Genomic DNA, 13,477 nt, shown 5'->3' with positions numbered 1-13,477 from the left:
TTCTCATTGCGGTGGCTTCTCTTGTTGCAGAGCATAGGCTGTAGGCATGCGGGCTTCAGTAGCTGTGGCTTATGGGTTCGGTAGTTGTGGCTCGAGGGCTCTAGAGCACAGGCTCAGTAGTTGGGGCACACGGGCTTAGTTGCTCCGTGGCATGTGGGATCTTCCCAGACCAGGGCTCGAACCCGTGTTCCCTGCATTGGCAGGTGGACTCTTAACCACTGCACCACCAGGGAAGCCCAAGTCTTCAACTTTTTTATCTGCCATGTAAGTATACTGGATTGGATACATTTTGGTGTTAAGTTCTGTAATTCAGGCCTTCTCGTCTGTCTGTCCTCCTTATGCAAGAAAGCTTTGTGACTGCTGATTGTTTCATTAATTCATTCCACAGACAGTAACTGAACATCTACTATATGCAAAGCACATTTTGGCCTAGGGAGCCAAGGATAATATGACTTAAGTCTTGCATTTGAGTTCACAATTTAAAAATGAATTTTATCTATAAACAGTTATAATAGTAGTAAAAAGGTTCGAGCTGAACAAGAAAGCTGATGAAAACAAGTTTATTTGTGGGCTTGATTATTGAAAAAAAAGAATATTACAAATGGATCAATCCAGACTGGGAAAGCCCATGTCTTAAAAAAAATATTTTTCTGAGCAAATACCATGTGGCATCAGTGTGCTAGGTGCTAAGGATTTGTTATATAGTCGAGTAAAACAAACAAACAAAAGTAAAACCAAAAGAAATATTCCACATTCAAAGAACTCTCATCCCAGGGGTGGAAAATAAAAATATGTGAAGGAGTAACTGCAAAACAACGAGCTAAATGCAGCACTAGAGAGAAGAATGGGGAGCATTAGTTATGCTTGCCACTGAATGTAAAGATGTTTCAGATACAGTGATCTTAGAGGAAATAGGATATCTGGACCCAGAGGTGTACAAATTGGGGAACAGGGAATATTTCCCTATGACTGGAATATAAGGGCATGGGAGGTCTAGCAAAAGATGTCTCAAATCGTTCCTTGACACCAGAGTGTGAAGGTCTTCTGGGCCTGCCTGAGAAGTCTGAACTTAATTTATTAGCAAAATAGAAACACAGACACTCATAAGGCGGAGAATGTTCAGATCCTCAGGAAGAGGCTTTGCTTGTGTGAGGAGAGTGGATTAGAGTGGGCACATTCAAACTCAGGACCCATGTTAAGAGGCTTACATTAGTCCACTAAAGCAAACACACCACACACACGTGCACACACACACACACACACATAGAGTTCATATGTTCCGAACTGAAAAGGATTCCATAGGAAATTGTCATCCAAGCCCTTTCAAGACAGATCCTTTGCTCCAGATGGAATTCTGGACAAAGAACAATCTTGACTTCCTCTGCATTTTATTCATGCTTTGTCCTTGCAAGAGGTGAACAAAATATGTCCTGGTAGTTACTGGCTGGAACAGCTTGCAAGGTGAGGTCTCCTGGTTGTGATTAACTAATTTTTTCCTACCAGCTGGATAAAAATAGAATAAAGGGGAGATCAGAATTTCACAGCATGCAGTTTCGCGCTAAAAAAAAAAAAAAAAGAATAAAAAGTTCCATAAATGCTGGTGATTGTTTTCTAGTAAGTGCTTTCTGGACAACCAGAGTAATTTCTCAACAAATGTGAGTTTGGAAAGAAACTGGACTGGAAATGCAACTCTGATTCCCGGTTCAGTTTTAAGTTTTGAGAGTACCACGCTATGGCCCATCACCACCATCAACTGTATCACAGCAACATTTATCTTTTCTAAGGGAAAGCCATTTCGAAAACCCATCTATACAAACTGTAACTATGAAGTTTAATTTTTCTTTTCAAACATTTTTTTCTACTCTCCCACCATCCCTAGAATTGCAACTCACTGGTGAAGTGATTGGCTGAGAAGGAAACAATTGCATTACTCTAAAATTGAGTACTGAACCATAATTGTCACAGGTAGTAGAGCCCATGGGCAGAAACCTGCTCAAGTGCACCTAAGTACGTGCTATATTGAATGGTCACGAGTCCTGTCCTAATTTGAGTCATCAAGAATTGTTTTAAGCACATACACTTATGTCAAGATATTTTGTAAAAGGCTTTCTAACCAATTCAAATACAATTTGACCTCTTAGTATTTTTATAACTTTAGGCAAGTCATTTTAATCATTCTGTGCATTTTTTTGATCGTTAGTGACAATGAATGTATTTTCGTGTTATTAGTCTTTCTTCTTCTCTGAATGGTCTACATTTTATATCCATCTTTTTTTCTGTTTGGCGGCTGTTATATTTCTTATTTATTTGTGAGTTGTTTATTCCTTTGTGATTTCTTTCCACTACCTTTATTCATAAAGAGTTTTTTTCTCATTACAAAACCAGATAGATCATCACTCATTTAGTTTTTAAATCTATTTTAATGCTTTTTAAATCTAATGTTAATTTTGGCATATAGTTTGAGGTAGAGATCAAACTAGTTTATCCAACTAGTCACTAGTTCTCCCAGCAGAGTTTATTATTTAACATTCCTTTCGGTCATTTATTCAACTGAATATAATTCCACCTTTATCATACCTATATACATGTATATTTATGGTTTTCTGATATATATAATTTATATGTTTTTGTGTTATATTTATGTTATATATTAATTTATATATAATTAAGTTGTTTCTCGACTGTCTTTTATGTTTCATTGATAGGCCAGCCTATTCTTTAATCTACTATTATACTTTAGAAATCATAGTTTTATAATGATTTAATAAGATTGGTATATCATCATTACTCTTCAGTTTTCAAAAATCTCTTACTTTTCTTTCTTCTCCATTCTTCCAAATAAACTATAGAGTAAATTGCCAGGCTTTTAAAAAAATCTCCTTTGGGATTTTAATACTAGGAGAAAAATGTATTTGTTTACACAATTTAGTATTCACACTTAAGAACATGTCATGTCTTTCTTTTATGTCTCTTAGTAAATATTTGTAGTTTCCTCCATTATAGATCCCGCACATGTATTAAAAACACTGATCCTATGCTTTTCGTATTTTTGTTTATATTGTGATTGACTTTTTCCCATGACATTTTCTAATCAGTGATCACAAATGCATGTGAAAGGTATAGTGTTGTTTATTGTATTTATTTTTCTACTCCGAATCCTTTCTGAACGTTGCTGTAAATCCTTGATTTTTGAGTGTTCTAGAAAGATAATTACTATTATCTGCAATTAATAATGTTCCTCCTTTTCAATAGCGAAAATGCTTATTTATATGTTCTGTTTTGGTGTACAGTCCAGAACTTCCAAGGCAATGTCAAGCAATAGTGGAAACAGCAGATAGTCCTACTCCCTCATAAAAATACTTCTAGTAGTTTTCAATTGTAAATATGATTTTGAATATTGGTTCAAGGTGAGCCACATCATGTAAAGAAAATACCCTTCTATTTCCGGTAAATCAAGATTATGTTTTAAAATAAAAAATGGGGGGGCTTGTCTTCCCAAATCACCTGTGCAAACAGAGCCCGTTCTTTCAACTTTCCTGATCAATAGCAACTAACCAAGGAGGGCAACATTCACTTCAGTTCTTTATTACGTTTTCCAGTCAAAGCTGAATTAAAGAAGAGAGCCTTATCATTTTGTTTCTACACTGCTCATTTGTGCCCTAGCCTGGCCTGCTTTTCAGATTACTAGTCTGAGTACAGGGTGATGTGCACAGCAGTCAGCCCAGTTCCAGTGAGTACCGGGCCTTCATCAGGATGGACATTTGGGGCATCATATTCTTCCCAGCATCTGGGTCCTTGGGACTTGGAAACAATGAAGTAAGTGAAAAATCCATACAGCCATCTCCTGGGGGTATTCTCATCACCAAGCTGCTCAGATTGCTTTATTTTAGGAGATGCAGCTCCCTCTTTTCTTCTGTCTCACACCCCTCTCAAGCAAGCCTGGGCATTCTTCCAAGAGGTTCTACCTCTAGTTGTATATATAAAATGAGGCATGGATGAATATGAGGGTGGGTGTAGGTGGTGAGGGGGGAAAACTGAGCCCTTGTGGCTTCAAAAAGTAGGGTCTGCTGTAGAAGGACAGTTGCCTCTGATTTCTGGTTGGTATAGACCTCTATGGAGTTGGGAGCCAATAGACCACCAACACTGGAATAAATGACGTAGAGAGAATATAAGAGAAAATCTAATTTGTTTGTTTATAAATTTTGAGTATTGTAAGAATCATTTATATCATATCAACACTGATTAAATGCTATTGTTTCGGCCTGAAGGTGTTCATCCCATCAAAGAGCATTTATAAGGCACCGTCTACAAAGCACCTGAAAATTCTGATGGACACAGGAGTGGATGGGTTTGGGGGATAAGAACAGGGATGTTGGCACAGTGCATCCTGAGAAGTTGAGCGCCCCAAAGTAAAGCAATGTGGGCAGGTTGGAGATAAAGAAGCCAGCAGATGTGCATGCTAGTTTCTCACTTCCTCATTCAATTAGAGTCCCAGAAAAGCAGATTAAAAGTCCATTTCAGGTGGTTACAGCCTAGTGGATACATAAATGAAGACCATGTAAAGCAGAGTGATAGACACCATGTGAAGTAAAACTTGGTAAGGGAAGACTGGGGAGTCTTTAAAAGAAAGTGGTGTTGGAACTGGGCTTTCTAAGAAAAATTGGGGGTTTCCCTGGTGGCAGAGTGGTTAAGAATCCGCCTGCCAATGCAGGGGACACGGGTTCAAGCCCTGGTCCGGGAACATCCCACATGCGGTGGAGCAACTAAGCCCGTGCACCCCAACTACTGAGCCTGCACTCTAGAGCCCGCAAGCCACAACTACTGAAGCCTGCATGCCTAGAGCCCGTGCTCCGCAACAAGAGAAGCCTCTGCAATGAGAATCCCGAGCACCGCAACGAAGAGTAGCCCCCGCTCGCCACAACTAGAGAAAGCCTATGCGCAGCAACGAAGATCCAACGCAGCCAAAAATAAATAAATAAATTTAAAACAAAAAAAGAAAAATTGGAACGTGCCAAGACTGGGAGAATACCATCTATGCAGGGTATTTTATGAACCAAGGCACAGAAGTGTTGGGCCTCTGTGGAAGCAGCAGGCTTGTGGTTTAACTTTCCTGGCACATAGGGGAAAGCAACCAGAGATCAGTTTAGAAAGGCTGAATGGAACCAGATTGTGGAAGGCCTTGAATGTCAATCATTCAAGACCCTTGGACTTTATTCTCTAGGCAATGAAGAAGAGTGAGGTGTCACCAAGAAGAATGACTGTTTATTTATTCATGAACGACACTAGACCTGAGGTGATAAAGCATCAGGATCTCTCTGGTGACCATTTACATGGGCTGGTCACTGCAGGGTGTCCCAGCCCCAAGGACTCCTCAGTTGAGGTAACTCCTTTATGGAGTTTACTAGAATATGTTTAATTAACAGCTTCTAGGCTCAGCCTCTGAAGGAAAGATTTTTTAAGATATCACCTTTGTCTTGCAAGCATTAGAACATATTTTAAAACATATGAGGATATATCAAAACATCTGAAGATGTATCTGGTATTTGCCCAACAGAGATAATTGATTCTGCAACGTGTGTGCCAAATTATAGGAAACATTCCTTTAACATCTAAAAATACTGTTTGCTGTTTCTTCAGATATATTCTCACTTCTGCTGGTATCTGCCTTGGGCCTCACAATTTCCATTCTGTTTTCTGCTTTTCGAGATATATACCGTGGGATGGAGGCACATGACTGACATCCGTGATTCGCATGTGCAGCGGGACCACATTTGCACCGTAATTTGCGAGTCATTTACTCCGATATCCTCTCTGGCCACTGAATGTGGTGAGGCTATTCTCATTTACTAGAAGAGCACATAACATGTCTCCATCGCACACACGCTAGCCTCTGAGTGTTTTCATGTTATTAGGGTCATCAGCTGGGTTCATTTGTTCTGTTCATACCTGGAACACCAGGTTTGGATATTTTATTCTTCCATGTTATACTAATACAATAATTAATCCTTCAAGTTTATTTTTTAAATCGTATAGTAGAAATCCTTTATAATGTAATTGTGAAGAGTGAGAAAAAATAGACTTATAGGACAATTGTGTTCTGTCTGGAAGGCAGTGACTGTAAGGAATTTCAGTTCAGTGGGCATCACTGGACCCAGGGTGCACTGGGTTAAAATCAAATTTATTAAGAAGTTATTGAGCCCATTTTTGGACCCAGCATTGTGAGAGAAATAAAAGAAAGAGAAAGATTGACTCTGGCCCTCTACCTCTTGTTTGGTTTCAAAGATGAGCCATACCCAAGTGAAACGATGGCATGGCCACCTGAGGCCGTCCATGCTTGAAGAGAGTGTAAAATAGACAGAAGTGGGAAGGACATAGGAAGGAGGAGCTCTCCCTGGGGCAGGATCCTCCTGCCCTAGGAGATTTCATGCAGGAGATGAAACTTGATCTGGTCCAGAAGGATAGGCTAGGTTTTGCTAAGTAGGAGGCGGGTATAGTCCCAGGCAGGACAACAGCCTAAGCACAGAGAGGGCTGCATGATTCTCTTTTGCCTTGGAAATGCAAAAGAATGTAGGGTGGCAGAGAGAAAAATCAAAAGCAAGCCTTGTTTCACAGAACACTTGGAAAATTAGCTAAGACTGAGGCAGCATGCTGCGGAACAGGCACGGATGGAGGTAGGCGGACAGTGATGTTTTGACTCTATGCTGAGAACAATGCGAGTCCTTGAAGATATCGGGGCAGGTTTTTCAGCGGAGCGCCTAAGACAGATTCGTTAGATGACAGCAGGAAGGCTGTATGTGAGAGCAGAGAGGCTGTGGAGAGAGAAGCAGTTAGGAAATGAAAACCCAGACCATTCAGTCATTTACAAAACATCAAGCTCCAGGGTGGGTTTGGCACTGGGGTTACAAAGAGTAAGATGTAGTCACCACTCTCAAGTGCTCAGAAGCTAGAAGCGGAGAGCATCACAGAAGCAAATTCCAAAGCAGTGTGGCCAGTGCCTTCCAGGCTAACAGATGGAAAAGAGACCTCCCAGATCAGGGTGGTGGCAGCAGGAGGGAAAGGGCCAGTCTATCCGCTACCATCTGACCCACTGTCGAATCTTACAGCCTTCTCCAGACCACCCTTTTACCCAGGGAGCCTATTTCACAACCCTAAAAAAAGCTGTCTCCACTTAGGGGAAAAAATAACATAGTGTTACTTTGAAATAACCCCTATCAGAATAGGGATGAGAATCGAAGGTGAGCATTTAGACACTGCAGAAGGCCTGTGGCTTCAGTCCTAAACGCAGCCCACCCTCTTCACAGTCATCCTACGTATTCTATACCCTTTAGGGTCTGAAAGGGAGCTGCATAACTATTCTTTTGCTATGGAAGCAGCCATGGAAAGTTGTAGCTATCGCACCTATTAAATAAGTGTCCATATCTGGTGGTCAAGGTGTATTCTCTAATCCTTAAAAGGAGGTGGGTTGGGCAGGTTCAACTTTCATCAAGCCATTAGATTTAGGGCTGGGAACATTATTCAAAATTTTTTCACCTAGTTTCTATCAAAATAAACGTGAACTTCTGTCCCCCTTTTGTTTCTTTAACTCATACGTCAATTTTACTGAAAGAACGAACTCCAGGTAGCTTTTGCTTTGGGAGAATTAGAAGTAATAATATTATTAGGTGAACGATTTAATCTTCCCTCTATTTGAGAAGATAAAAATGAAGAGAGACACACAGGCTCCAAAGTGTCCAGTCTCATGTCTGCGACCCAGGGCACGTTTACTCCGTGTCTATTGTCAGGCAGTGGAGGGAACACAGAGCGAGAGGCAGTCAGATCTGATTTGAATTCTGGCTGTGCCATTTATTTATTGGCGTTGATTCCTTGGGCAAGGTACTGACCTTCTCATCTGTAAAGTGGAGAGAGTAATGCCAACCCTCCAAGCCCAAAGAGTTGTCACAAATACATAAATTAAATTAGATAATAGGTGTCCTTTTGAAGTGTAAGGTATGCAGAGTATAAAGGTAGCATTTATTTTTCAACAGTTCATCCTAACCATCACATCATGGAGGATTTCAATTTTGGTGGCAGCCCTCACCCAATTCTGTGTGGCCTTCTGTGTACAGGTAAAGAAATCTCTGTATAGCTCTTATTATTTTTCTGGGGAGATAAATAAAGGACTGACTCTCCACAGATGCTCATTGTTTAGAGCAATCACTTTAACCCCCCAAAGTGATACTGCACATGTTCTCTTTGGGGGAAATGAGAAATTCTTTGAAGGCTGCATAGAAATACTCTCAGTATCTGTAGTGTAGAAAGCAAAACATCAAATTAACTAATTTTGTCTCACATGAAGGCATTGTATTGTACTTTCCTAGTATTTTTAATAATCTGGTAGAGACTAGACCAGGTGACCTTCTAGCTCTAAAATTCAATGAGACCTGTCTTCAGGAAGACAGGAAGTTCTTCAGGAAGAACTGTCTTCAGGAAGGCTTCCTTAATTAAGAGAGAAGGGAAGCCATTGTTCATTCCAGTCAATTCTTACCCTTTGAAGGTCTTCTCCTGTAGCATTTCTCTTCTACTCAGTGTCACTAAATGACTTTACCTACTCAGTGAAAGGCTCAGGTACTATTTTTTAAGGGACAGTTAAATAAAAAGATTCATGTACTGAAGTTCCTTGGGAAAAGGCATCGACCAAGTTAAGAAAAAATATGTTTACATACAAATATCCCGTTGTACACAATGCACATAAAATTTCTCACAGTCAAAGGAATTCCATTTTTGAGACTTTATTTTAAAAAACAACCTAAAAAGAGAGAAGAAACTTGTATGTATGAAGGTTTTCATCACAGTATTATCTACAGTGGCAAAATATTAAATTCAACTCAAGTGTTCAGAAGTAGAGATGCTGTTTAAATAAATAGTAATACAGCAATTTGAAGAGATGTTATACAATCATTAAAAATGATTATTGAGAAGATGGTAGCTACAAACTGTATATGACAGAGAGTCTAGTATAAACAAAAGTGGAATGCAAGATTTGACCAATTCTATTATTATAAATGCATAAAAATTGTGTGTACTTGTAAGCACAGAAAAAAGAGACCCCCCACACACAAAAAAAATGGAAAGCAAAACCCATTTGCTTTCTAGAGTTCATTCATTCATTCAACAAATCATTATTTGACACCTTCTTTGTGGCATGGCACAGGTAGCAGTGATTTTTTTTCTTCTCTTGATTTTGAGTACATTATTTTGTTATCAGTTCAGTCCGGCAGTAAAATAATCCTAAGTGAATTGCCAGCCAGGATTGAACTAGGAAATCTGTGGAAATGAAAGGCTGTAAGCTTTTGGAGATTTCTGTGAACACAAGCACGCTCTCAATTCTCAAGGGAAAGAACCCGGGGAGCTGCTAGGTTTCGTGGGGCTGCAGAGAGAAGGGGCCACAGCATCAGTAATAAGAACCTTTAGAGCAAGGCCTGGGAAAACAAGGGTGGCAGTAAGCAACCTGGCTGCCAGGGGAAGTGGATGATGGTTTAATTGTTTTTTCCACCTGATTTTCCATCCTTCAAAATCAAGAGCTCTGGCTACTGATCAAGAAAAAATGTGGAATCCATTCTAAAAGTCAATATAAGAACTGGCAAAAAAAAAAAAAAAAACTGGCAGAAGACCCAATCTGGCCTCCCACAAACAGGACAGATTATTCAGGCGATGGCACAAATGGATTCTACATCAACCAAGGCTATGAAAGCTCTGAACAGAGTCCAAAAGAAAAACTCAAATTGGGAGACCAAACCACAGAACAACATTTTTGGACCAGATTGTAATCAGAATTGTTAACAGCATCCCTCTTTTACCCAGAAACTAAAACACTGTAGAGAGGTGATGATAGTCTACCCTTATCTTTTCTTTCTCCATCTAAAGATTCAAAGTGCACTTCTCAGTGTATTGAGCCTTGCAACAAAGAACCTTGAATATGTTTATTTTGACTGTATCCTCTACCATTGAGAAAAATAATGCATTTCCTAGAGTATCGGTTTTTTTCTAACAAACTTTATTCACAATGCATAGCATTATCCTGGTTAAAATGCACAACTTTTCACGGTAGTAAAATTAATAGTATGAACATCAATAGAAGAAAGAAAAAATGAAGGACAGTTTGATCTTTGAAAGTTTCATCAACATATTTTTACTTTCATCTATGGAAATAAAGGAATCTGAAAAAAAAAGCTTCTCTCAATAAATTGTCACATGTTTACTTAACCTTATATTCACTTGCAAAGAACATTTATGCACATATCTTTTCCCAAGGTCACAGAATTCCTCGTTTTGCTTCTTTATATGGTTTTAATAGAGAAACAAGAATTGAAATTTACTTCAGAAAATTCAGCTCTAGCTGTGGTAAGTGTGGAAGTGGAGAATGATGGAGGTGTCTGATAATTGCCTATAATCTTGGCTTGGGCACAGCTAACATCTAAGCAAACTCCACCAAAGTTGGCATCTCCCAAAGTATATTGTTTTGGGGCCTGTGAGCTAGAAGGTCCAGAGTAGATCACAAAGGTAATGAAATAAACTATTAAAATGTACTTTTCACTCAAAGAAGCATGGCACCTTTATTTGCTTTTTATTACTGACAGAGGAAAATCTCAAGTTCTAACTCCAAAAGTTGGCCCAGACCCAGCATTGCTCATCTTAAAAGAAGCAATCCTAGGGAAGGGACCCATAATGTTTGTATCTACAGCATGACAATTCTCAGGATGCTAAACGACTTAAGTTCCATTTCATCTTTTCATGATCTAAATCAATTATCAGATGCACGTTAAGGACCACAGAACGGGTACATGCTTTACAAATATATTCTACACTTTATTACCTTTAACATATATCAACCTCACTGTGACCTTGAGAGGATATTTATTCCTAGTGAACATTTTAAATTCCCTACTAGGCTTTCCTTGTAAGCATAAATGTAATTTTGCTAATTAAACAGATCTCTAATGGGTCATAGGCAATTAGTTAACCAGTCCCATTCTAAGAGTGCCCATTACGTGCCTAATGCTGTGATGCATGGATTCCATCATGTCTTTCCAATTCTGAAATCCTTAGGATTGAAAAAGTGTTTTCAAATTTCAGTAATTCGTTGCTGTAAATAGTATTTTATGCTTTTTACACAAACCAGCAGCATAAATGCAAATTCCTATTCAAACAAATATTTTATTTTATTTTTAACCTTTTCTTGGATGTGCAGCTCTTGGAGAGTGACAATTTTTAAATGTGTCTAATTTAGCTTATGATTAAGAAACACATGTCAACCTAAAACACGGCAGCTCAGGTTTCTTGAGCTGAAATATCTGTATTTAGTAATTTGACCTTTAGAATGAGAAGATTCAATTGATACACTATGACATGTAGATAGCCTAAAAAGATTTTTTTTTAAATCTTTTTTCAACAAATGTACAGCCTCCCACCACTCAGGTTTTCAACAACCAATTAGGTATCTGATAGGCGATGATCTTTATTTCACACATCTTTTTTGAAGGTGGAGACTGGACGTGATAAAGTTGGACTCTACACTAGACTTCATTAAAAATACACTCAGAGAAAGGTTAAGTAGTCTTGGGGAAAATGTTTGATGAAAGCACAATGAACATGGCCACATATCAAATGATCACCTATAGGAAAAACAAACCAGACAGGCTTAAGTGGCCCATCACCAAGAGTGGCCACTTTTTGAGAAGACTGATGGCTAACTTTGTGAGCTTATCTCTAAGGCTGAAAACTGCTAGAGACTTGAACACTACCTGTGAAAAATGAACCCATGAATTTCATTTAAAAGCACACTTGTGATTTTGCAGTATCATTCAGTATTGCTAGGACTGCCTTCTGGAGTGGACATGTTCAGAGTCCTCTAGAAGGGTTTGACCTGAGGATCCTCAGGACGTCCTCTGTGTTGCCAATTCCATTCCCTCACCCATAGGCCAGTGTGGAAATTTCACCACACCCCAGTCTCCTGTTTAGGGCTAAGATTTGTCCTCTGCAGTTATCTTTATTAAAAAGTAAGCACACCCAGGGAGACAGAACACATTAAGCTGCTGCCAATCTCACCCTGATTAGTCAATACTAGGAAAGAGCCTTTTTTTTTTTTCTTTTATAATTTTACTATTGAGAGTAGGACATAAAAGGAATATGAAACTGAATTTAGAATAAAAATGCAGGGATAATTTTGGATCATGCTATCAGGTAGGAGACACACCTCCCAGAAGAACGGGGGTGGGGGGGGAAGAGAGTTTATCTGCAGGAAGGGGGTTTATCTGCAAACAGAAATGGTGCCATAAGAAAGGGAAGCAATTAGTCAGGGAACAGGAAGAGAGACAGGGTCTCTACTTGCCCTGATGGTAGCACATGACCCCTTCTGTTATCATTATTCTTAACCCTGCAATTAGATTGTAAAGTATTTCTGGCCTGGGAGTAAAATCTAAATCAGTTTAATAGGTCCAAGACTTTCACTGAGTCATCTGTTTAGTTACTTTATCTACCATATTCCTGGTTCCCTCATTCCACCCCGAACCCCCTAAATTTACTTCAACTTTTCCTTTATTTAATGCCATACTTTTAATGATGGCACATTAAGGATGTCATTAGCTGGCAGTGTTGTTTGTAGGGTAATGTTATAATATCTGATATAATCCCAGGGTATAGAGACCTGCATCCACTTCTCCCCACCTGCTGCCGATAAGAATTCCACTGGAAAGGTATTAAAAAGTAGTGTGTTTCGTTCAACACATAATCAATAAAATGCAAGGGTAAAATCATGACACTCCTTGACATAGTAAAAGCCTTGAAAAGTAACACAGGATATTGTTTTCTAAATACGGCACCTTAAACCTACATTTAATGATCTCTTGCTAAGGTTAGGAGGGTCAAATTCTTGAAATACTTCAAAATCCAAAGGGAACGATGGAGCTTTGTAGAAGTAACAGCCCACTCCAGCTTCTCACATATTCCTTACAAATGAGTCGCTTCCAGGGAAATCACTGGATCTGAGACACTGGAGCCGACAGTTCCTTCTCCCATTCACCCCCTGCCCCCATCTACGCAGGAGCAAGGAGATGGGTGTCCAGCCTCAGATGGTTTATTAATCAAAAGTTCTTCAAGCTGCCTGACCAAATGCTGAATTTCCAAAATTCTTTTCTCACCAGAAAAGGAATACGAATTTTGATGTCAACCCCAAAATTTGGGGCTCTTAACATTTTTTTTTCAAAATCACATATAAAAGGTTCTTTATCCCTCTGGCAAATACAAAATAGTTACCCTCAGGGGAAAGGAAAACAATATTTATAGAAGATAAATGATGATGTGATATTAAGATCCTCTGCTGGTTCACTCAAAAGGCTACTGCTTCTTACTCAAGCTGCCACAGGAAATCTATGCTAGTAGGGAGAAAAATTTCCATGGCTCAGTGATGAGACAATACCAGTAAACAATTTATTAAAGAGCC

At 39.2% G+C, this 13,477-nt stretch overlaps 1 protein-coding gene across 1 annotated transcript in view; it reads left to right on the top strand.

Annotated features, from left to right (window-relative positions):
* The window catches only part of ATP13A5 (ATPase 13A5), a 98,456-nt gene extending 88,650 nt beyond the window's left edge, over positions 1-9,806 (top strand). The window contains 4 exon segments of the mRNA XM_065875837.1: positions 1,616-1,818; positions 5,638-5,726; positions 8,025-8,097; positions 9,499-9,806. Of these exon segments, the coding sequence (XP_065731909.1) occupies positions 1,616-1,818; positions 5,638-5,726; positions 8,025-8,097; positions 9,499-9,806 (673 nt within the window).
* The last annotated feature ends 3,671 nt before the right edge of the window (positions 9,807-13,477 follow it).

This window comes from Phocoena phocoena, chromosome 4 (genome assembly GCF_963924675.1).
Source record: "Phocoena phocoena chromosome 4, mPhoPho1.1, whole genome shotgun sequence".
Lineage (NCBI taxonomy): Eukaryota > Metazoa > Chordata > Mammalia > Artiodactyla > Phocoenidae > Phocoena > Phocoena phocoena.
This window is presented reverse-complemented; position numbering and strand designations above follow the sequence as displayed.